This window comes from Metopolophium dirhodum, chromosome 4 (genome assembly GCF_019925205.1).
Source record: "Metopolophium dirhodum isolate CAU chromosome 4, ASM1992520v1, whole genome shotgun sequence".
NCBI lineage: Eukaryota > Metazoa > Arthropoda > Insecta > Hemiptera > Aphididae > Metopolophium > Metopolophium dirhodum.
The window spans coordinates 5,846,637-5,873,416 of record NC_083563.1 but is presented as its reverse complement, the minus strand read 5'-3'; the positions used below and the strand labels follow the sequence as shown (position 1 = coordinate 5,873,416).

Sequence of the window (26,780 nt, the reverse complement as noted above, 5' to 3'; positions counted from 1 at the left end):
AAATCTTTGTTAGGCTAAATTGACTGGGATCGATTTCTTCTCTTAACAATTGAAAGCAGATCTTATGAAAAAAACATTAAAGTTGAGATATTTAACCTAAAAATATTCACAGGTTCGTTAACGAAAATTTAGTGAAATTATGTTTTACATACACACGATGCAGCAATTATTATTATGTGGTACATTATTGACTATATAATTGTACCTTATATTATATTTTTATACATAAGCTGATTTTAATTTGACCTGTCTGAACTTTTATTTTTTTCTTGTTAGCTTCATAATCGTCTAAAATGCTATGTTTAGAAAATAGTAAATAGTATATACACACCCTAATCATAATATCCTCAACACACACTATTCACTCTTGATATAAGGGAACGTTGTCACAATCGTTGTAAATTGTGTGCACTGGCACTACCAATATGAACATATAGGTACGCGTGCAAAATCCAAGTACAAACGTATTGGCAGTACAATATCATAATTATTTTCAAAAGCGGTAAACTCGAATTTCGTCAGTTGAATAATAGATAGACATAATATTGGGTAGGTAGCAATAAAAGAGTTAAAAAAAAAACTCGTAATACGCCGTCAAACACTCAAACGCGGTTTCCTTGTCCGGTGGCTCTGCAGCGGCTATAAACGACGACAGACACGGTCGGAGAGGGCCGCACACCGCGTAGTCGCACGATACACACACAAACACACATTTATATATATTAATAATAATTTCGAGTACTTTGAAGTTGTGAAATATTTCACGCTTAGTGATCGTTCTATCGTGTTGGGGAATAGAAACGTAATGACGGATGACCGCCGAACGAACCGTGACGAGCTGAAATTAATGACCAACGAGACACTTCAGCTGATGTGTTGCACCGTGGAACAGTAGGTACGTTTTATAAACACAAACGTAATAATAATAATAATAATAATCATAGTAATAATAACGCAACACCACAATCTTATAGAGGTACTTCTCGAAACAATAAGCCGGACGGACTAGTCTGTGGATAATGTGAGTGTAATAATATTATTATTGATCGTAAGCCTAGTCGTTATATCAATATTATACAATACAACGCAATATTATAGACTATTATATAGGTATTGCTTCCGGTAATGATACTAAGCCCAAGTATTTTAAATATATATATTAATAATATGAACAGCACAACATGGAGCCAACGATTATATTATTATGTTTAGAAAATGCTTATATATAATTATATTATATTTGTTGAAAATGTCAAATCTCGAATGTAAATTTTCGACTTACAGCAAAAAATAAAATCTTTTTTGTCTAAGTATTCCCGTCTTCTGTTATTATTTTGAATAAGTAAATTGATGTATTTTTACGGATTATTAAGGAAAATAATTGACATGCAAAAACAAAAAAAACTTCGTTACCTGATTGATTTTCAAGTGTTCAAAAAAAACCTTATTGGATGTGTTAAATATGATTTTAATGATAAATCATTGAGTACGATGAAAAACGATTCTGAGTGAAGTCATTCAGTCAGCTTGTAATCCATACTAAGGATATTTTATTATATATTTATATCATATTATATGTATTACTATAAGTAGGGCTCGGATTTATATGTAAATATGTATTTTTACTGTGACTTGATAAATTAATTTAGGTAAGTGATAAATTCGTTTCAAGCGATTTCCAATGTAATGAACTATATTTTATTTTACATATTTTGTCATAAGTACATATTTTTACATTGTTCTCAATAATTCTATTTTTTCCTACATATTTCGAAAATTCCACCAGAACCAATAATTACTAGATTGGGGACATGGTTGAGAATTCAGTCAAATACTATTGCGAAAACTTTGAAAAAATAAAAGATTTTGTATCAACGTTGGATTCTACTTCAGCAGTTTCTATTCAAAAAGCGAAACATTTATTAAATATATATGATATTAAAAATAATTTAATTTATATATCTGTTAATTTCGGATTTTTAGAAGATACAATAAAACAACTAGAAACAAGAAAAATGACTTTAGTTAAAAGTTTAGGACTTACAGAAGAAGTTGAAAAATGCATAGAACAAGTACAAGGACCCTTGGGAGTTGCAGTAAAAGAAAAAATGCACAGTGTATTATGCATAAAAATCCTGGTTTGGACAGTCTAAAATTAATTAGAGATACACATTGCGAAATGAATGGGGTAATATTGCCGGTTGAACTCACTGCTTTGGACATTGCAAATATGAAATTTGCACCCATTACCTCGGTGGAAGTCGAGCGCTCCTTCAGTCGGTACAAATCTGTGTTACAACCAAACCGTAGATCATTTTGAGGATGTATATGATATCTCATTGCTTTCAAGATCAAGATCAAGATGAATAATACTAGTAAAATAAGTAAATTAGATAATAATGTCATTTATAAAGCAATTTTTATATTTTTTTTGTAATTTTTTTGTATTCCATATTTTCATTTTTTAATCACATATAAAGTGATTTTTTATTCCATATATATTTACATATTTTGGTTTTTTTAATACATATAAATCTGAGCCCTAACTATAAGTAATTTATTTTTCTATGAACAATACAGTATAAGTTGTCAGGTTGAACCAATTTTTGCCAAAAACAAATCTTAGTATTTTGAAAATTTTAATGTGTATGTAAAACATATACGCACTTATAAAAAGTTTCAAATCACTATATAAAATACGAAAAATATTTTTTGAATCACGACAAAATAACCATTATTTTAAGTATATCAAATGTAAAATTTTGAACTTTGTGTGTTTATTAAAAAAATTGTGCTTTTGTATTTTTGAGATTTTAAATTTTTAAATAAAGATTTGATGAAAAATTAATGTTTGAATTACAACAATAAAACAAAATCTGGTTTTGTGTAGGTATGTAAATACCCATTTTCCCATGTTTTTTTGTTAATGTTTTTTCCGATTATGTTGAAAATACTTAGAACTTTTAATATTTTGCTCCCTGAAGTAGGTACAAACTAGACTCAAATTGCTACCTGAAGGTTGAAACCACCCTCAAATTAGACAATCAGCATTGTGGAGCATTGGAACTGATCTAAAAGGTTATGAGTTATGACTTATGACTAATGATTCTGGAATTTTAGGGAGTGGATTTTTAGGTTTTTCATATATTTATTGACTTTATACAGCTCAACGAGGAGGGGATAGATTGTGATTGGCTTAACGATTACAGAATTCAAAGAAAAATATTAATTATTTTGTTTATTTACCAAAATGTGTACCTACTGATTCGGGATGGGTATATAGATATAGTTTTATATTGGTTATTTTACTTTTTTTAATAAACTAATTTTGGTATTGAAACTTTATACGCTGGTATAGCTAACTGTATACGCTGGTATAAGTACGATTTCTACTAATATTATCAAATACATTCAAATACACTTAACTTAAAGCAAAACGTATACGAAATGGTGGGAAAATATAATAATATACAAGCTGTTAATAGTAATTTGTATCCCGACTACAATGTAAGGGGGGATAGCGCCTAACCATCCGTACGACTGGCGTCAACAGCGCTTCCGGTGTTAATTTATTTTGCCAATAGGCGTTTTAAGGTGATATAGTATCACAAAATCAACTAAATTAAATTTAGATAACACACATTAAATAGGTGAATTTTACATTTTTTAAATATAAAAAATTTCAGGTTTTTTACTGTTGATTATCAAGTAAGTATAAAAGTATTGATCTATGCACTTTAGTTATTACTAGCTGGTACATCCATAAATTTATTAGGTACATAAATAAGGATTAGAGTGAAAAAAATGCATACCTAGTTCATAATAGCTATAGGTATTAATTTATTAAGTTCCTATATACTTATTAAATAGGTATCAGATACCTGGTATCTATCTATAAAGTATGATTTAAAGTATATTTAATGATTTTATTTCTAACCTAAAATTAGGTTTATACTCTTTTTATTAGATACAATTGCATAACAGTACCAACATTTAATTAATAATTTGTGTAGATAAGAATTTCGTCAATAATATGACGTACACTATATGATTAAATAGTTGAAACTAATAATATTTGTTTCGTTATGATTAAGTAATTATTGTATCTAATGCATTTTGTACAATGTCAGCTTGTTTAAATAATTAATTATAGATCATGATTAAAAGTATGTACTTGAGTACTTACATGCATGAATATTAAGTACACTTTAAAAAAAAATTATAACACGCTATGATGCGGTAAATAATTCTCTAACTTGCTTTCTGTTCACATATTTTAATTACGATTGACGAATGTGAATATAATTTACTGTTACCAGTGACCTTGTGTTTATTTTGTAATTTATACGTATATGATAAATTTGAGAATAACGATACAATTATATTTAAAAGTAGCAGCCAAATTAATATATATGTGAATTTTATAGATTTCAGCACAAATATGTCGAGACCCAAGATTTTATTGGCGCACAATGATTTTCCACCAGCAATCATTGCCCAATTGATGAAAACGTAACGTATATTATATTTAATTTAAACCATGTTTGTATGTTGTAGTATTTATTATTTACACAACGTTATTATGTATATTGTCATCATTAAATCTGATATACAATATATAAATCAATTATAGGTTTAACGTAAAAATAATCAACAAACCCATGGTCGGTACCACTTATGAAGATCTATTAGGTAACATTCCCGGTACCTTTGGATTGGTTATATCTGGGTGTAAAATACCTGTAGACGAACATTTGATCGAAACAGCAGGTAAATTAAATACTCTGAACAAAAAAAAATAATATATAATTATTTAATATTTTAATATTTCACAAGAACTAATCGTTCAAAAGAGTAAACTAATGTAGGCACCTTGCCATACAATAAAACTAATAGGTACATTATATAATATATTATATATAATGTATTAATTGCATGTAATTATTGCATTGCATGTGCATTATTAATTGTATGTAATGTGTGTTTTAAATTGGTAAAAGTAATAAGTTACACTTTTATATTACATACAAAATGTATTGAAAAATTGTCTTAATTTGTCAAAGCTTTAACAATTAAAAATGAAAATTATATAAGTTATTAACTAGAAAAGTACAAAATAATTTCCAAATTTTCGTGCGGTGTTGACGGCTTTTATCAAAATATGAACTTTGGCTGATTATAAAAAATCATATTTATATATAATTTACCTATAAGAATATACCTATTAATATAACTATAAGAACAACTTATGTAAGATCTTAAATTAAATGTCCAATCTAAAAAAAAAGCGGGTAAGTGGATGTCGCTCTGATGTACAGTAAGTTACAATTGGACCACTGTATAATGGATGGTCTTCAATTTCAATTCAATGATATAATATCATGTACCTACACGAAAAACGATTCTGACCGGAGATGGTTTGTTATTCTTGGTTATTTAATATGTAATTTCGTCCAAATTTGTATATAAAATAACTATTAAAAAAAAGTAATTTTTTATATTCTTTAGATTTTTTGGTTACAGAATAAACTATTTACGTGAAACCTTGTTTTAAATGTTAAACTCTTAGCTATAAAAATGATTTTCTAGTTAAAAATTTATAAAATGTTACAGTAATTTGTTTTAAAGTTACATCAAAAATCAAAATTGGTTTTGTCGAAAACCATTCCCGTTTTTCCTAAATTTGTTTTGTTTTTCCCTGCGCTTTTAAAAACATTTTTTTTTTCTTTTTTAAGGCTTATTCCGGGACATTTAGACCCATGGCCACTTCCACTATGCCAATGCTCTTGTTTCTCCATCCCGGATTCCTGGGAGTTTCAGATCTACTTTGACACGGTAACTCCACCGCTGTCTTGGTCGTCCTATTGGTGTTTTCCGATCTGGCTTCCACAGTGTGACCTTGTTTGAAAACAATTGGTTAAGTTAAATTTTGACTTTCTGAATGCACCAACTAGATTCAATTTCCCATCGAACAAGATACTGTTCAAGAAAATCGAAGGCGTTTTACTGGCCCAAACGGTGATGAGTGATGACCACGAATTAAGATATACAGGATACGAAACGGAAAGGTCTTATCAATGTTTTTCTGAAACCCGTACCTTCTTACGTTGCGGCTAGACTACTAGCGCTTTATAGGATTACAGTGTTAACCGGGAGAATAATGAGCTATTAGTTCCTTATTCTCCCGGTTAACACAGAACAATCTTATAAAGCGCTTGTAGTCTAGCCGCAACGAGAGAAGATGCGGGTTTCACTTATCACAAGTTCGTTTCGTATCCTGTTTATCTTAATTCGTTATGATGACAGACATAAGTATTAAAAAAAAACCCACATCAATGTAAAATCTATAGTACATTCATTGCTCCGCTCAGAATCTAAAATGTATGAATTTTTAATTTCAAAATTATTTACATAATATTTTTGTCTAATTTCTTAAAAATGTGTACTTAAACGTTTTAAAAAGAAAATTGTTGTTATTTTTTATGTTTTTTTTATTTCTGTAAGAAAAACTTATTAGGAACTTCGTATTAAATTTCGAAGCTTTTTATCTGATAAACTAATATTTTATCATGTAAAAAACAAAAAACAAAAAATTTTATTAAAAAAAAATGTACATTTTAAATAGGTTTCTGTAAATAGCACAACAGTATCCAAAATATTTCAAAAGTTATTTCATATCTAGTAAAATATGCTATTATGAATATTTAGTAAAAACTTATCAGTGGTTATAATTTTTAAATATTACTATAACAAAACAAAATCATCAACATAAATCTACATAATATTATAATGTCCGAAAGAAATATATTAAATATTAATGATAAAATGTATTGTACATTGTAGGTCCTAGTCTCAGGGTTATCAGTTCAACATCTATGGGTTACGAATGCGTAGACACAAATGCTCTGAAGAAACGAGGAATTATGTTAGGAAACACTGTACATGCCACTACAGATAGAGTCGCAGAACTCGCAGTTGGTCTGTTAATCGCTACGGCAAGAAATGTTCTCGATGCAAACCAACAGATGAAATCGTACGATTCAAACATCAGTAGTATACTTTTAATTTTTACTTACCTAGTAAATAATATTGAACGATTACAAATAGAAAATATATTAAATATCATTGTTCTTAGAAAAAGAAATTGTAAACCATTTTTGTTGAAAGAAAAGTTTTGATTTTAGATTCTGAGTGGAACGATGAATATGTATTGATTTTACAATAATGTAATTTTTTTTTTTCTGTCTGTGTACACGATAAGTAGTCGAAATAATGCTTCGATTTTCAACTTCACTATCTTGTTCGATGGAAAAGTGAATATTGTTAGTGCATTGGGGAGTCAACATTTTTAATTCCCTATAGTTTTTAAAAGCGAAGGGAAAAACCACATGCAAATTAATGAAAAACGAGAATTTTTACGCAAACTCGGTTTTTCACAAAATCGATTTTGGTTTTTGGTGTAACTTTTGTGTAAATTTTCAGTGGTTGTTTATATTTGAATTTTCTATACATGATAAAATTTTCAAAATATTTTAATTTGTTTTGAACTGTTTAGGAACATTTTCAGTTTCCAATTTTATTAGTATTTTTTTCAATGAATGTCAATAAAACTTTATTTGATAGGTAAAAAAGCTTGAAAATTGAATACAAGGCTCCTACTGTATTGTTACATTGATATTTGAAAAATATTAAAAATCCTTAGCCACAGTTTTTAATTTATAAAGTTCAAATCTTGACAAAATACGGAAAAATCATGAAAATCACGAAAATTACGAAAATTACCAAATTGATTTTGAGTTGAGAATTCATAAAAATGTTTCTTTTTAAATCTAAGATTTGAAAATGTAATACAAGATTATTCATAAGTTTGTCTACCGTTATCAAAAAAACTTTATAGTTAGTCATCGATTCCTCCAATAATACAACCAGCAATTAATGTAATACAAACAAAAAGTACAATTTAAAATTCAATTTAAACTTGATTTAAACCTGTAGGCATGCAATATTAGGTACCAGTAGAGTTGTAGTTGTTGCAGTGTATAATAATAAATAATAATACATTTATAACAATGATAAGCATTCGTACGATTTTAGAGGTAAATTGCCAACATCACTCGGTACTGGCCTAACGAATTCCGTAGTCGGCATAATTGGCTGCGGAAACATTGGCATTGCGGTGGCAAAAATGCTGAGCGGGTTCAAATTGAGTGAACTGCTGTACACAAGTCGTAAACCAAAGCCCGAGGGTAAGTGAAACAATTTCTATTTTAAAATACTGTTCGGTTTCAATGGTTACTTTTTTATTTGTATGTGCCATCAGTGGAATGCCTCGGAGGACAATTGGTGTCGATCAACGATTTAGTTGGACGCAGCGATTACATTATTTTGGCCACGGTTTTGGTGCCCGAAACTATGTATATCATAAATAAGGATCGACTGGCACTCATGAAGCCGAACGCTGTGATAATCAATGTGGGTCGCGGCAGTAAGTATAGTTATTTACAGAAATAAGTAAATAGTAATATATAACATTAGTACGAAGCAGGAACCTATAATATTATCATTATAATTTATAAGCATAATATTATCAATATATTAATTATGCACAAGAACCCGGAAATAACTATAATAAAATTTGAATGATGCGTGTTACTGGTCTCTGATAAAAAATAAAAAAATTGAAGTTTGAAACGTGAACTCAATTTCATTCTGATATTAATATGTTAACCCTTCAATGCGTGATATTTTTTTTTTTTATCAATTAAAATGTTATAAACTAATTTATCTTCAAGGAGTTAAGGAAAAATAATTAAAAAAATCTTGGACTAATAGTTTTTTGTAGAAAACGAATTTTCAGTTTGTTGCAAATATGCAACATTGCGCACCAAAGTCATAAATATTTTTAATACAACTATATTCATTCCATCTTGGATATATTTTTATTAATTATAAGAATAAATCATAATAACAAAAAACATATAATATTAGATATAAAAATTACAATATTTCAAAATATATAATAAAAAAGTGATTGTACAATGTACCTATACAATCAAAACAAATATTTAGTTATAATAGTAATATTAAAATTAAAATCATAAATGAGTTCATCCATCTTGGATATATTTTTATTCATTATAAGAATAAATCATAATAACAAAAAACATAAACTATTTGATATCAAATTTCAAAATAAATAATAAAAAAGTGATTGTAAAATGTACCTATACAATCAAAACAAATATTTAATTATAATAGAAATATTGAAATTCAAATCATAAATGAGTTTCAATTTTTAAATAACAGGTTTTTTTCAACATAACAATACACTTTTCAATTAAAATTATAAAAATATGTAAATAGTAATAAAAAATTTTCAATATAAAAAGTTGTAACACATCCTGTTATAAAATAAAATAAATAAGAAATATTATACACTTATGCGCAATGTTGCATAAATGCAACAATCTAATAATGATCAACATATCAATAATACCGTTTAGCCAGTTAATAAAATTATTGAAATAGTAAAATACATAGTTACTTACTGTGAATAGAATTTTTTTTACTACTTAAATGTAATTAAAAACATTTTTGAAAAAATCGTTTATTTCGCCATTATCAATGATTTTGTTTATCACGTTATTATCAATAATATTATTTTAAAACTGTGTATACTTGATAAAATCAACATGCCACTGTTATTGAAATAAAAAAATAGATATTATTTAATCCAGTAGAGTGCTCCACATATATTATAATTACGCAATATTATAGCCATAATAAACGAAAAAAAGATTGTTGCAAATATGCAACAACACCCATATTTCGATGATTGAATTAATGAGTCATGTCATTCTGTAGTAGTTATGTTAAAAAATAAAATTGTATTTTATTCTAGTTGTAAGTTTGTGACATACCTAACAAACCTATACATTTTTTTGATAAACCTTTGTGTAATACAAACCAATTTCTATTTTGGTTTCGTGTATAAAAATTAAATAGCTAATATTTGGTCGCACAAATCCAGATTTGCTTACACTCCATTAGGTACCCGAATTCCAGTATCTAGATTGTTCTAACGGTACAGCATATATCAGTAATACCCATGCTCGTATTACCATTTGGTTTATTTGTTATTAGGCTATCTAGGTTAATAATATAGACATAATGAACAAGTATCAACAATTATTTAAATAAGTCAAAACAAATAATATGTCCGATATCCAAATACCAATTTTCTACTGTTCATCTATAAATACAAACTTAAATGTTAAAATTAAGGTGGTGGGTGAAACTAACACTGTAGAGTTAATTCACGTTATTTTATAGAATTAATCAACCAAGATGATTTGGTCGATGCTTTACGGATCAAACGTATTCGTGGAGCCGGATTAGACGTAACGACTCCAGAACCTCTTCCACTGGACCATCCTTTGATGACAATGGATAACGTTGGTAAGAATTTCTTTGCAGTGAGTTTTAATTGTGATAAATAATTATTTATACCAACGACTAAGGAGACATTAGGGAGAAATTGTGTTCTATATAATATTGGCTATAACCGTCGGTCCTATGGTCCATTTTGTAAACTATTATAAATTAAGGTTTTAATTTATTTGTATTAGCATTGAACAATATTTTGACCAATTCGCTATCCGGATTACAATTTAACCATCAAAATTTTGGATTCAATCCGTATCATCTGGATTATTGGATCCAATCCATTAATTAGACATTTAGAATAAAATGGACTAGAGGTAAAATGTAGAAACCAGAAAGTTTCTATCTCTATATACAGTGGCGTAAATTGAGTCAAATTTCTGGTGGCGCAGAGACATATTCTAGACCTATAATTTCCAACACATCAATAATCCAACTTCCTAAATAAAATCTTTCCCAATAAAAAACTATATATTTCTTTAAATAATTTATTAATTATAATTATAATTATTATTAATTATTTATTAATTATTTTTTCTTTAATTTATTATTATAATATTAATAAAAAAAAAGGTGGGCTAATGGGTGTCGCTCTCCTGTACGCCTGTATATTAGAAGTGGGTCACTGTAATGGATGGTTTTAAATTTGAACTCAATGATATAATATCATTGTATAAGAAAAACGATTCTGAGCAAAAACGTCAGCCAGCCTATGATATTACCAAGTATATTTGATGATATTATTGTGAATAAAGTAATTTATATAATTACCTATTTACGTGGAACCTTGATTAAAATTTTCAATCCTTAGCTATAAAAGTTGAACATTTTATAGATTTTTAACTACAAAATAATTAATACATTTTAAATTTGATACATTTTGTCAAAATTCGAACTTTAAATCATTATAAATAAAAATTGTGCCTATGTATTTTCAATATTTTTCAACTGCTATTGTAACAGTATATCAGGAGCCTTGCATACAATTTTCAAGCTTTTCTACCCGACAAATACAATTTAATTGATATTTATACAAAAAAAAACTGAAAAAATTGAGAACTGACAATGTCCGTAAACAGCTCAAAAAAAATCAAATTATTTTCAAAATTGTATCGTGTATAGAAAATGCTGATATAAGCATTCAGTGAAATTTTCAAGTATCTACAGTCATACGTTTTTTAATTACAACAAAATAAGAAAATCGTTACACGAGAAATCGAGTGAATATCAAATGTTGTAAAAATATGAATTTCAAACCCTCATAAAAATGTAATTTGACTTTCTTGTAGACATTTTTTTTTTTGATAAAGGTAGATAAACTTATGGATAATCTTGTATTACATTTTCAAATCTTAAATTGAAAAAGAAAAATTTTTATGATTTCTCAACTCAAAATAATTAGCTAATTTTCGTAATTTGTCCGTATTTTGTCAAGATTTGAACTTTAAATGCTTATAAAAATAAACTGTGACCAAGGATTTTTAATATTTGACTGAAATATAAACTGAAAATGTTCAAAAATAATTTAAAACAAATCAAAATATTTTGAAAATTTTGTCATGTATAGAAAATCCGATTGTAAACAACCAGTGAAAATGTCATGTATATACGTTTATTTGTATTAGAGTTACGCCAAAACCCAAAATTGATTTCGTCGAAAACCGATTTAGTGTAAAAATTCCCATTTTCCTTAATTTTTATATTGTTTTTCCCGGCGCTTATTAAAACTATTGAGAATTTTAAAATTTGATTCAATACGACGTCTTGCTGTCATCTGACATTTGACTTTTGTGAATTGAATGAACATTGATCCAGTGATAACACACTATTTAGGCGGTACAATGTTGATGATAATATACTTGTACCATAGAATAACGTCATACTCTGTGATACTGCCATAGTAAAATACAGAATTCTGTGGTTAGTGGTTACCATAGAATATAATAATCTAATTATCAATAGTGGTTGAACTATATTTTAGAATATAGATAGAGTAATAATTTAATAGATAATGTCTAAAATTAGTAAAATTACTATTTTGTACCTGTTTATATATCATATATATCATATATTTCAATGATTTTCTGGTGGTGAAAAATATACCTTTGCACCACTCAGTTTACGCCACTGAAGAGTCATCCTTTTAAGGAACACAAGAAACTATATAGGACGTACTGAACTTGTAGGATGTAACATTTAAAATGTTTAATTAAAGAATTGTAAAAGATGAATGTGCACGTCATTCTATATTTATTAATATATAATATATATTATTTTATACATATTTAAATATTAAATTAAAAAAAACGGGTAAGTGGATGTCGATCTGCTGTACAGTACAAGTGGGTCAATGTATTGTATTAAACTTGATTTCAATGTTATAATATCATTGTATATGAAAAACGATTTAAATTAATATTATAACAATTATGTATTCGTTGCTATGGCTTTTGCTCCGCTCAGAATCTAAAAATATTTATGAAATAGTAGGAAAATATTCTTTGTTAATAAATCATTAAAAATTAAATAAATAATAAAATAAAAATGACATTATTATTAGGATTGTTAATCATAATCCAGATTTATAGCATTATCTGTATTGGTAATTAGTAATTACTAATTACAGTCGGAATTTATATCATAATCCGAATTGGTAATTTATATCGTTTAATTTAACGCTTTTGTTTCAATCGGGATAGGTAATTCGAATATGGAGTGATCCAGATTCAGTGCTCAGTTCTGATTTGTGTATGCTTCTGCATAATTGGACTTTAATTTTGGGTGACTGTAACAGTAATGTACGTTTTTAATTCAAAATAAATTGTACAACCTTGTCAGTTTATGAATAAAACTAAAATATTCTGTTACGCAATTTTTTGTATACTTCAATTTTACAAGTATATATTTTAATTTTAGTGATGTTTTGTAACAAACCTTCATTTTAAATAATTTCAATAAAAATATGTTGATACATTTTTATCATAAGGTTAAAGTTGAAACAACATAAATATATTTTAACGAAAATAAAGATATTGAATATTTAATTTTTTAACCTTTGATTCATTGGGGAATTTTGAAATTTCGAACTTAATTTGGCTATATTAAAATAGTTAGAGTTAGCCTGTATAAAATAAAACTTAATATTTTTACAATTTTTATAACTATTATTATCTTTTCAAATTACATTTTATTGGGCTTATAAAACCACGTGTTTGAGCGTCTTTGCTAAACCCAGAAACGACAGTTTCGAGTGATTCAGCTGATACGTAGAGTCGTATGTATACGCCTTACATATCATGCATTTATATTACGCTCTAACCCTGCCTACATATATGTACTTAAAATAATAAAGTATATGTATAATGAATTATCATTAGTATTTCGAATGATGTTCAGGTATCTGATGTTTTATTTTAGTATTTGATATTTTTACTTTTATTTAAAGATTATAGGTACCATAAAAACGTTAGTGCATATAGTTAAAAACTATAACTTCTACAAAAAAAAATATATTATATTATATGTGTTGGTACCTATGTGTAATTATTATTTTCAATTTGTGTTTTTATTTTTTAGTCATCCTACCTCATATTGCTGGAAGAAACACTATTGAAGCTGCTATGGAAAAAGCACAGCTAACTATCGATAATATTTTTGCAGTATTCAATAATCAACCGATGCCCTGTCAAGTAAAACTATGATAGTATATTTTAAAAAAAATAGTCCAATACAATAATTTACAGCATGCATGCATACTGATAATGTGCATAAAAATATGTAAATAAAAATAAATACTATACAATAAATCAGCAACTTGTTTTTTTTTATTTCAAGTACATATTTGAAAGATTCCTGAAAATTTGATTCACTACGATAGTTTTTACCTCAGTTCTTACGTCTCAATGTTTTAAGTATAAACAATAAACATTGTAGAAGATTTTAATGAAGAAATACAATTTACTGCCAATAAAATGATGCCGTTCAAAAGCTATAAGTATCAGTGAAGTGTTGTTCACCAATTCCAAATCTTACACCTAAATAATGATGAACTAATTTACTATCTAACAATCTGATTGACGAAATTTACTACAATGGTTTGAAGGCACAAATAGTTAGAGACTAGAGAGCAGTGGTTGGCGCTGTCAAGATCCTACATGGACTGTAAGAGCTGGGAAAAAGAAGAAGTTATTTCTTATTAGAGAAATATAAAATAAAGTTATATAAAATTATGTAAATGTAATAAATATACTATAGTATTCGAGAACAAAAATATACTAAAATCATGGTGTATTAAGATACATTCAGACTATACATCACTAAATTGTATACCTACAGTTTAAACATTTTGAATTTGGTCTATAAATCTCTTTGCAATATAAAACAGATTAAAATATACAATGGTTTATACTTTATAATAGGTATATATGTACATAATCTTTTTATTCCTCTTTCACATCCCAATTCATTATAATTTTTTATTACATTTTTAACTTACAGTATTTACTTTTGTTATTTCATTTGGAACACACCCGTAAAACAAACACTTTATCATGGGTATTGTTTATTAGGATGAACATTGTTAAACAAAATCTTTTATTACCTACTTTTTTTTTGTCAAAACATTTCGTATACATATAATACATATTCATAAAATATATAATGACTCTCAGGTAAAAACTTTTAACAATGACCATTTTAAAAGTTCTCTCTGTTTGTATTAAATCAATGTTATTCTATAGCTACCTACTACAAAATATATTTAAAATAACAAATAAACGGTTTTCGATTCATGCAGAGCGTTATATAAATAGAAAATAATAATTGTGAAAGCGTGTATAGCGCTAAAAAAATATTATTTAACCAACATCAATTATTGATTTTTCTTTAGGTCAATATAGATATAAAAATAGAGTTTTAATATAATCTATACAATTAATATATGACAAATTCAATCGTACTGAGTGATGATATTAATAATATTTAATATGACTCATAACTTTATTCACAAGTCATAATTGTTTATAATTTCTTCCATTTTAGATTCTGAGTGGACTGCGGAACAATGAATGTATTAATTTTACAATGACGTGATTTTATTTTATTTTATTTTTTTGTGTCTGTATTATACTTACATGAAAAGTAGTAGAAAAAATATTTAGATTTTCAACTTTGAGGTTGCGTAAAATTGTTTACGCAAAACCAGTTTTTTTTAACAAAATCGAAATAATTTTTTCTTAAAAACGAATAACTATGTAGTTACTTGAAATTTTCACCAAATGTTTATCTACATAAATGTATTAGCATTTTCTGTACATGATAAAATTGTTGACGCTTTTTGAGCTATTTATGAACAATTTACATAATATTTTCTTTTGTTTATTCTTCGTTAAATGTCGATAAAAAATTTTCGTTTGGTAAAGCTTGATAATTTCTACATATTATGATTTTTTACATACTAACTAAAAAAATTCGATGATATTATATTAGTCACTTTTTTATAATATACACGTTTAAGGTTAGAAATTTGATGAAATTCATTCAAATTTTAATTATGACTAAATGATTATTTTATTATTTCCTAATTTCCTATATATATATTTAATTTGTTTTTGTGTAATTTAAAAATATTATTTGTGGACTATATAACTATAGAACTACAGTTCTTGAAATATTTAACGTTTTATTATATTATTATATTTTATACAATCAATGCCATTTTCAAATTCAATATTTTTGGTAAGTACAAATGTACTACTGTATCACTTTTAGAAAAATAAATTACTTTAATAGCAATATAAATTTATTTAGAATCGTTTTTTCTGTATAATGATATAATTTTATTGAATTCAATTTTAACACATCCATTACAGTGACATACATGACACCTAATGTAAGTTTCACCTTACAAAAACGGTTTCCACTTTCCTACCTTTTTTTAGATTCTGAGCGAAGCAATGATTGTATTGATTTTACAACGATGAGTGTTTTTTTTCTGTCTGTAAATATTTTTTCCTGTTAGAAATAATGCTTCGATTTTTAATTTCAACATTTTTTCAGATAGGAAAATGAATCTAGTTGGTACTTTTGAGAGGTCAAAATTGAAAATTCACAGTATAGTTTACAAAAGTAGTCCAAAAAAAAAAAATAAGGAAAAACAGGGGTTTTTAGTTTTTACGCAAATCCATTGTTGACAAAATCAGTTGGATGTTTATATTATCATTTTCCATAAACCATACAGCTTTCGAAATATGTAAACTCTTTTTGAGCTATTTATAGGCTAAAAAAAAAGTTGATACCTACTTTTACAAAAATATTGTACGATATTATATTGTCATTAATATTTTTATCGTATTATTGATGAAACCTTTTAATACTAACCAACATTGAATAACATGACGATTGACGATAGAACCTTTTCATACTTAGCTACGTAGAGTTACGTAAACTTATCAGATTCAGAATAAAAAAGTCCTGTCGAACTACAACTATAATCACGGTTCAGTAATTTGGTACGCTATTGCATACAGTTATAATAGTGTACTGATTATACTAATAGTCTGAGATAAGGTTTTCAATAACAAGCTAAATTGTTTGACTCTACAGGTAGTTATTGTATGGTTAGCGTCGTTCGTTGAATGAAGTTAATTCGTATATTTTTCTTCAGTATCATGGATACACTAGTGGACGGTATGTATATATTTTTTTTCACTTAGTTTTGCATGTACAATTTAAGTCATATATATATATATAGAAATATTTAAATGTGTAAATAACATTTTTTTTTTTTTTTTTAATTATTAAGGATACGAAAAAAAAGTAGTTGTAGTAGAGGTTTGAAGTTAGTGTTATCTATTAGCTTAACTTGTCCTCTAGTTGCAACATAGAATTTATTATATTTAAAAACTATTATATTTTACAAATTCGTCAACAATTATATGTGACTTAGATACAAAGAAAGAAGAAGACGAAGCAGCTACATCTAACGGAGAACCTGTCAGTTCCAGTGATTCTGATTTATATAATATGTAAAAAATTGTATATTAATTATACTATTCAGATAATTTTTTTAAATAAAAAAAATATATAACGTATCGTCGGAATTCAAAAATTTGGTTTAAGGACTTTATGAATGCACAAGGTAAAAACTGAATTTGAAAATGAACTATAAGTATCGGAAAAGTAAAATAGTTTTATAAATAAATAATTTTTTCCTGCTAAAAATCATTTCTGGAACACTGTGCGACGTCTTCTCGTGGTATAGGTAATGAATAATGATTATTGAATCACGGTGACAGATACTAAATATTGTTCGTTCAAATTAATTATTCATTCAATTCAACATAAAATAATTTACACAAAAGAAATGACATACTTGGCATTGTTCCCTCGGAACTTGGGTTTTGTCCTAATTGTTTTCGATACGTTGCATGTGTTTCGAATGCCAAAATGTCATGGTCGTGTTTTCACGATAACATAATATTATTATTATTGTTATATTGTACACAGACTGATGTGAGGGCGCGATGATAATATTTCATAGAAGCAATCTCCGTTGGAAAATACAAATAACTATCGTTTACATATTATTATATTTTATATTAATTGTCAACTCACTAGGCTATAACTCAATTTTAATTTATAACGATTTTGGCTACCACACATTGACCATCGGGCATATTTTTTACTATTGGCCATGCGTATTTTTTATAGATACTTACTAACAAACGGCCGCGAGAAAAAATTATGATAATATTTGTCTGAATGACCCAAATACCCAATGTCAAAGGCGTAAGTATATGGTTAAAAATCTGGTAGGGCCTAGGAATATCAGTATATTCCAAAGAATATCAATCTGCAACCCAATTACTATTTAGGTACATGGTTCACTTATACAGTTTCAATTTGGGAGGAAAGCTTTTAAGATTTCTGTAGGGTCTAGTCCCTCAGAAGTCCCACACTTCGCTGTCCATAGTTTTATAACACAGTGTAATTAAACATATTTTGTTAATTTTTCAAAACGATTAAGAATGTAAAAAATGAGTTTTTACAATGGTATTGTGAAATTAATCCTTAATGGTTTTACAATCGAGCAGAATTTTTTATTTTAATCATCATAATAATATGAATAATATTCAATTTATGCATACAACGTAAATTATACAATTCACTATTTGATATAATACAAGAACATAACCAAATTCCGTCGGTTGAATTAGAACTAACTGAAATAATAGTAAACAAAATACATTTGAAAATATGTTTTAATATTTTTAAAACCTTTAATGATTTTAGTACAAAATGTATATAATATATTATCATACATGCCTAATGGCCAATATGATTTAAGCCCTAACGTTGCCTATAAGCTATTCGTAGAAAATTGTTTTAATTTTACAGACGTTAGACATAAGTAATATAAATATTTTATGATGTTTATGATTTTGGCAGTTCTACGGATAAATCAGCAATGATGTACGATATAACCGCAAACATTGCAGTGTTTAAGTCTAACGAATCTGGATCCTCGACGGCCATCGTATCGGCTTCTGTGTGATGGTACCAAAAGTATTTTTCGTTTCTATTCAACAAACTCAAACCGGGTATATTAATGTTTTCAAATACTTCGATATCCGAACCAACGTTGTATTTGCTGGATTGCATGGTAGTCGCATTGATGGAGTCAAATAATCTGAAATTATTAAATCAATAAAAATAAATCAGTTTATGCATAATTAATATCATTTTTATTTTAACACCATTGTATTTTACTGACAAAAAATAAAAAATAAATAAACATCCTCAATATTATATTGATAGTTACTTGGCCACTTCAACCATAATGCACGCTGATGTTTCAGAACCATGAAACTCAATTCCATACGGTTGAAACGTCCCTTCATCCGATTCAATGACCAAATTAAATTTTTCAAGTTCTGATTTATGTCCTTTTAAGTACGCATAGGCCCCTATATATCCTTCTTCTTCAGCTGTCCACAATAAACATCTGTATGCAAAGAGATACAAATCACCATCAGTATCCATTGTAAATTATAATATAGATAATATTGTATAGATGTATAAAATACCCGACACATATTATGATGTTTAATACTATTGAGCAAATAATTCGTAATTTATTAGAAATCAAAATATTAATAGGGGGACGAGGTGGCCGAGCGTTCTAACGCGACGGATTCGGCACAGCCGGTCCGAGTTCGATCCTCGACCACCGGGCGGCATTTTTCTCCGTGCAAGTCACGGTGTCCGGAGAACAAGTGCCGCCATCCCCCAACCGTGCATGGCAGATACCTACGGGTGCCCAATCAAAAAATTCTGCCAAACCCAACACCCACGTGTTCCTTCCCCCTACCGACATTAACAGCCCACAAATAAACCACTACAGCTAATGGCCATAGTTGCCGAAGCTTAAGATCAATAAAAAAAAAAAAATTAATAATACATTATTACGCAGTATACAAAATATGAGTATCTGGAATCAACCTTGCACATATTTTTGTCCGACATTTTGTCGGTATCTATTCCTATATACAAATTCAAATTTCAGAAAAAAAAAGTATCAAAATGAAATATCCCTAACTAATTGTTTTATATGAATTCGTAAATACCTATATACTATGCCTAAATATCCAATTTAATATTTATAAAACGGATATTTGAATTTGGGTAATATTTAGATTTTAGACTATGGAATAAAGCGAGAAAAATACAAAAAAATAGCATAAAATTCAACATGAATCTATAATCTATATTATCATATTATACTGTTTTTTTTTTTAAACTACTTACGTGTAATATACTACCTACCTTATCGATCTCTTAGGTCGAAGTTTGAGATTTTTCAGTACGACGAGACTATTCCAGCTTATAAACGCACCGCCACCGTCGTCCATCGCACCTTGACCCACGTCCCAACTGTCCAGGTGTCCCGATACCAACACTATTTTATCGGGTTCTGTCGTGCCTTTGATTTCGGCAACAGTGTTCCTGGATGTAGCGTTGGTAAAGAACTTTGAGTCCATTTTCAAAAAAATCTCCAATTTGGTGCCTATACCACATACGTTAAAAGTGATATGATATATTATTATTATTATATATGCATACAGCTATTAATTATTATACATGCATGGTGTTATATAGAAACAAAATTTTAACTCCACTAAACGATTCTGGATTGATTCTAAGCTTTCAAGCAATCCTTTTTTAAATCCTACGAGATTTTTTTTCCTAACCTAATCTACCTAACCCCCTACCCCTAAAACAAGTTTCCCGTCAATAATGGCCACCCATTTATAATAATATATGACGCGTCCTGACCTCGGTTGTACATCCTGTACAAGAGTTCGGCGTCCTCGACCGTGATGCAGGCCGTCGGTATCTTTTTCACGCCTTCGCTGTAACTCTGATGGCCGGCGTGCGGTGTGTTCAACGAGAACGGAGTGATGGATCGGATCAATGTGGCCACTGCACCGTACTTGGACGCCTCACTCGCTCCCATCGACCTATACACCACAGTTTCAGAGTACGACACGTACGGTTGATTGTACACGACGATTTTTCCGCTGACCTGACAGATGTATTATGAAGAGGCGTACATTATAATATATATTTTAAGATTATTTTTTACATATATTAAATTAATAAACACGCGTAGAGACAGCGTTTCGTCAGTTAATAAAGATAATATTATAATATATAGGTCATGACTTATAGATAATACCTGTGACGATTTATTGGAGAGATCGTCGAACGAGGTGACCACCACTACTTCAGCCCTGATTCCTTCCGGGGCCGTGCTGACACTGCCACCCAGCCCCAACATCGCCAGGTTCTTGAACCTAGGTTTCACTAACGCAGCGTTTTCCTTACGTCTAAAACCGTAATCGAACAGTATAATATTATAATATACAATTATTATTGCCGAGTATAATTATTAATGTTTGACAATAATTATTGTTTTGTGTAATAATAAATATATTGTTATGTTATATTATGTACCTACATAGTACCAATTTATTTATGTTTGTGTACACTTTACAGCTATAATATTGACTAGGTACCAAAATGTAAATTGATGGGCAAATAGTTTGAATTTATTCCAGTTTTACATACCTATTTTATATACTTAGAATATGTGTAATTATTATTATTAATTCTTCCCATCTTATTATTATATAATATTTATGTAGGTAACATTTCAAATTATATTGTGAACTATTAACACCCGAATGTGAATTATCTGAATTTTTTTCTATTTATATTGTGTAATTTTAAAATGATTTATTTATCGTTTTGATTCTTTCAAAATGTTCATAACATTTTTTTAACTAATTCCAACTAATTTTAACATGCATTTCGGTTTGGACTTTATTAAGAATAATATTCAACCATTTTTTTTATTTTATTTTATTTTTATAAATATACGCCAAATGGCTTTTTACATAGGTTAAACAAAAATGACAATGTATATATAATTGGTTATAACAACAAGGTATGCATAGGTTAGGTAATAATTAAGATTGACAGAAAAAAAACATGTTTGATTAAGGCAAAAGATCAATATTATTATTATTTAACGAGCGCATGGCTCTGACTAAGGGATCGTTCATCGAAAAGTAATACCTTAATGTGGGGAGGAGAAATGGCTCATGTGATCTGGTCTGAACACTTGGTACATGTAAACTAATGCGTTTCAGGAGTCTGGATGCATCCACCCTACCATGAAGCAAGTTGAACTACAATAGTTGGTCAGCTCTTTCTCGTATATTTTCAAGAAAACAGAGTTTTAATTTTCTCATGACTGGCGTGTAATCGTGCTGGGGGTGATCAATTTTTAGTAAAAAACCAGCAAGGCCAAGGAAGCGAGATTGAACTCTTTCGACAAGTTTTATCTTGACCTGAAGGTATGGATTCCAAACTATCGATCCATAATCCAATATTGATCTAATAAGGGAACAATATAGAGCGACTAAGCAAGGCGTGCTGAATTGAATTCAGTGGAATGTCGACGAATAAATCTTAAAATTGTTAAAGCCTTACAGGAAACATAATCTATATGAGATCTAAAGGATAAAGTCAGTGTGTATATAAATCCAAGATCTTTAGTCTCTTGAACCCGTTTTATAGGTATCCCGTTTATTGTATAATAAATATCATTTCATGATAGACGGTGATTTTGTATTGACATTTTTTTTAAAGTTATATAATAATATTAACTGTAATTAAGTTTTTTTTTATTACGACATTAGTGGACAGTGGTAACCAAAATGTTTTTTTAATTTTCTATGAATAATATTTCTTTGAGCGAAAACCAAATCACTCTTTTTTGAGTTTGGGTAAAAAGGGTTGATTTTAGGCAAACACGTGCAAGGCCATATTAGCTGCTACAGCAGTATAATATAATTATGAGCCCAAAACCGTTTGATATATTACACGATGTATAGTGTATATTATGTATAGTGTAATAGTGTATACCTTTGCCATCCCGTGAACATGACGCGTTCGGCGTGCACATTGTCCAAGTTTTCGGCCCTCAGTGAGTTCATCATGTAGTCGATGGAGTTCTCGAGGTTTGACGTGCCGGCCAACCGTGAGCCGAACGTATCTGTGAACTCGGATAAGGCGGCCCATGTCCTGCCCTTGTAACCATTCTTATCTTGGACGTACGAGAGCACGCGTTCCACAACGGGACGATAGCTGGCGATCTCATCGCGGAGAGAACGGACTAGTCGGCATTTACCGGAAGACGCTGCCGTCAGCGGCGGGATGAGCAGGGCCAGTAACAAGACAACCACCGCGGCGATCGGACAGGAAGACCGGAAACGACGAGAAGTCATGTGGATTCCGCCGTTTGCTGCTAACGCGAAGTACAATAATATAATATTCGGTCCAATACGATTGCACACTTATTACCTTTTTACCTGCAACGAACACAGCACGATTTCGCATTTTTTACCATTTTAAATTTGAGAAAACCTATCGCAATAATTGCGAAATGTTGTTGGCTTAAATTAATATTATAGTTTGATAAATTCCCTAAACTATAATAATAATTAATAATAGGACTATAATATGATATTACTATGTACGTATCTATTTGTATATTATATTCCTACCACATTGCAGTAATATTGTATGAATTATACTACCTATATAGTATAATATACACGGTATTATAATCAGTTTAATACTTCGATACACGTTTAATATGTTTATACATGGTGATTAATTTAATGTAAAACAATCATTATTTTTATTAATTAGTGTGCTATCGTGTTACGCCCATGTTATTAGTATACATGCCTGCGCCTACCTACGACTGAGCTGCCTAACTATATAACTACTACCACCTACCTGTAGTGTTATAATCGGGCACGTCCGCGGTCCGTCGACTACCCGTAGCGTTTTACGCGCGGTCCGCGACGGAATCAAAAACGGAAAACTCGAAGCACCGGACCGGACGGCGGTTGTTATGTTACTGCGCCGACACAACATCATCAACACTGCAGTCGATGTATTATAATTTTTTTCAACAAAGGGCGACGACTCGTTCCCGTACGTACAGCTCGCTGAGCAGATAAACGAGATCATAGTACGTGTAGAGGTACGCCTATCAAAAATTATAATGCGAATGTAACGGTGAATCATTATGCGATGACGATGTTATATCATTATTATTATCAACATTTCAATAATAAACACGCACACGCACAAAACCAAAACATCGGATATGGCTCGGCTGACTTGCTGCCGAATTTTAAAAAATATCAACTACACGACTATTGTAAATAATATAATTTTGTATATCCGTCTATTACATATGTGAAAAGATTAACACCAAATTACGATTATCTGAATTTTTAATACCTAATATACATAATATTATATTATCTTCCTAAAAAAAAAAAATGTTGACACATTTTTAAAATACGTTATAATCTCGTTTTTCAAAGACTATTTTAAAATTCAGGTCAACCTCGGAATTTTGATAATTCTTGACCTTGTAATATTTATTCAATCAACTATCCGCAGTATCTAGTACCAAGTATCCGTAATATAATATGTAAATTGTAATTAGTACCTATGTATTAGAATTCCTATACTTGTTAACATTTTCAAAATATTTTGACTCATTTTGAGCTGTCTACGGATATTTTCCATTTTTTATTTTTTTTTCAGATTCTGAGTGGAGCGAGGGGGTAATTTTCCATCATAATAATAATGTCATTGTTTATACTATAATATTATAGACTTGTGGCAGATTCACCCAATTTAAAATGTTAAAATAGCACAAATTGATCTGTCTAGTTTATCAATTATTGTAATGGGTAACATTATACCTATTATATTATATTAATAATATTATATAATATTTATTTAGGTACCTATAAAAGCACCTATATAATAATTTATAATATATTAATATACTATGTTATAAAATATTAAAACGTTTGAGTTTATTAAAAAAAAATAATGTATAATTTTCTTTTACATCAATAAAATGTATTAAAAAAAAAACCTAATAAAATTAAAACCTAAATTTAAAATAAAACCTTTTATTTAAAGGTATTATTTTTGGTCTTAAACAAACATAATGGTTTTTTTTCTTTAATTATTATAATAAATTAATAATTATTATAAAAATGTCTATTGATGGAATTGTTAGTAAATTGAATTTTCTACACAACGTATTTATTATACCTATTTTAAGTATACTGCACACACTAATTATTTAAGTGTCTAATATATGCCATATGGTCTAACCTGCGCTATCTGTGAGTGGTTAACGGTCATGAGTATACTTTTCCTGTACGACAGAGTGCATAACATTTCTAAAAAAAACCCAAATGTTGAAAAATACATATTTTGTTTTTAATAGGTAGGTATTTACATACAAATCAAAGTTGCTGAATGCATAATTTAGAATTTTAAAATTATATTCTAATGAAGTACGGCACGCAAAAATAAGAACATGTAGCAAAACAAGTTACGGACTAAATTAATATAATTTTTGTACTTCTACGTCTTGATGTCTTAGTAGGACGTATACTATTAAAATTCATACAAAAATATTAAAATATTAGGTTTACAAATTACAATAAAATTAATATCAATATTGTAATAACGTAGAATTAAGATAAAATTAAAATCTAAATATAAATATGACTCCTGTCGATAGTTATATTAAAATAGTAAAAGTTAGAGTAGTAAAATTACGCTATTACCTTCCTCCAGGTGTTCGGAGGGCTCTCGAGATCGTGTATTCGAGAATTAGAACAAATACACCATACAATATAATTTTATGGAAAAAAAAAAGGCACATAGAATGTAATTAACTGCAATCAACATAAAATATTATATTATAAGCCTTACCTGATTCTCAGTTGTTTGTAGATAATATTGTAGGAGATTTAGGTTTTAAATAAAACAAAGTAATACTTCAAATACACAAATTGAATTAAAGAACGCACTGATTATTGCTCGCATAAGGAGTCCAGTTGTCGCTCGTTGAAATCGGTTTTTTGAGACTTGAGAGGTTGTTACTCTGGTGGTTGGTGCTCATGTACTGGTTTAAGGGACGACAGTACGACACGGATATGCCGACCAGAGAGAGGTAGGCGGTTTTTATCAAAGGTTTTTTGTACTTCCCCGAGATCTACTCTTCGGCGGCAAGGACCCTTTTTTAACCATTAGTTTTCCTCTGGCGACATATAAGAATTCCACAAGCCCTGCGCCCCACGGGGCGCCGGTACGTGCCGATTTCTTAATTCGTTATCGCATAATGGATATCGTACCTATTTGTCGATGACAACGGTTTATTAGGGAAGTCCGATTTCTACAAGCGACAGTCTGGCCGTTATTTATTACTCTGTAAGATTTTATTTTATTTATTATAATGGTATGTGAGCAAATCATTACAATATTATTATTATTATTATTATTAATATTATTACTAGCTGATCCCGTGCACTTCGTTACCCGTTAAATGTACAAACTGTATATGACTCAAACTTTGTTCAATGCGTTATTTAATATTCGGCGTATGATGTTCTAGATTGTTCTACGACCAAGTTTGTCGTTTTTACTTAATTCTACCTACGGTAGATTAATATAATCAATTAATACAAAATCCTAAATACAGTCAATCCAAATTAATGATTTCATTCCCACAAACAACTTATTAAAACATATAATATATATTATATATATACACATAAAAATAAAATGGAAATATGAAATTTAATTAGGGTCTTTATAAGGTTTTCTATATTTATAATTTATAAATCATTGTAAATAGAAATTATGTTATAAATCATAGA

General features: G+C 28.7%; 2 protein-coding genes across 9 annotated transcripts; one reads left to right on the top strand and one right to left on the bottom strand.

Moving 5' to 3' along the window:
- Positions 1-767: 767 nt before the first annotated feature.
- LOC132943130 (glyoxylate reductase/hydroxypyruvate reductase-like) lies at positions 768-14,252 on the top strand. Of its 6 annotated transcripts, XM_061011957.1 has the most exons (9): positions 771-895; positions 975-1,021; positions 4,428-4,512; positions 4,634-4,770; positions 6,844-7,033; positions 8,095-8,246; positions 8,321-8,485; positions 10,333-10,458; positions 14,020-14,252. In XM_061011957.1, the coding sequence occupies exons 3-9, from the start codon at positions 4,442-4,444 to the stop codon at positions 14,142-14,144; spliced, it is 966 nt and encodes a 321-aa protein (XP_060867940.1). In that variant the 5' UTR covers positions 771-895; positions 975-1,021; positions 4,428-4,441; the 3' UTR covers positions 14,145-14,252. The 6 variants fall into 6 exon arrangements, with proteins under 6 accessions (XP_060867941.1, XP_060867940.1, XP_060867943.1 ...); XM_061011958.1 differs by lacking the exon at positions 975-1,021 and having other exon boundaries at positions 768-895; XM_061011960.1 differs by lacking the exon at positions 975-1,021 and having other exon boundaries at positions 791-891.
- Positions 14,253-18,686: 4,434 nt separating this feature from the next.
- Positions 18,687-23,974, bottom strand: LOC132943743 (carboxypeptidase Q-like). Of its 3 annotated transcripts, none has more exons than XM_061012826.1 (7): positions 23,815-23,974; positions 22,936-23,314; positions 21,182-21,332; positions 20,779-21,028; positions 20,269-20,509; positions 19,265-19,447; positions 18,687-19,132 (listed from the first exon to the last, which is right to left on the bottom strand). In XM_061012826.1, exons 2-7 carry the CDS (start codon positions 23,295-23,297, stop codon positions 18,877-18,879), a joined length of 1,443 nt encoding a protein of 480 aa, XP_060868809.1. In that variant the 5' UTR covers positions 23,298-23,314; positions 23,815-23,974; the 3' UTR covers positions 18,687-18,876. The 3 variants fall into 3 exon arrangements, with proteins under 3 accessions (XP_060868809.1, XP_060868808.1, XP_060868810.1); XM_061012825.1 differs by having other exon boundaries at positions 22,936-23,381; positions 23,815-23,968; XM_061012827.1 differs by lacking the exon at positions 23,815-23,974 and adding an exon at positions 23,374-23,387.
- Between the last annotated feature and the right edge of the window lie 2,806 nt (positions 23,975-26,780).

Bases quoted from the DNA above. Each gene is read 5' to 3' on its own strand.
- LOC132943130 (XM_061011955.1), top strand. The intron at 4,513-4,633 runs GTAACGTATATT...AATCAATTATAG, and splicing joins ATTGCCCAATTGATGAAAAC to GTTTAACGTAAAAATAATCA. The intron at 8,486-10,332 runs GTAAGTATAGTT...GTTATTTTATAG, and splicing joins AATCAATGTGGGTCGCGGCA to AATTAATCAACCAAGATGAT.
- LOC132943743 (XM_061012826.1), bottom strand. From the start codon at position 23,297: ATGACTTCTCGTCGTTTCCGGTCTTCCTGTCCGATCGCCGCGGTGGTT. The intron at 20,510-20,778 runs GTCAGGACGCGT...TATGTGGTATAG, and splicing joins GTACAGGATGTACAACCGAG to GCACCAAATTGGAGATTTTT. The intron at 19,133-19,264 runs GTAACTATCAAT...TAATAATTTCAG, and splicing joins ATTATGGTTGAAGTGGCCAA to ATTATTTGACTCCATCAATG.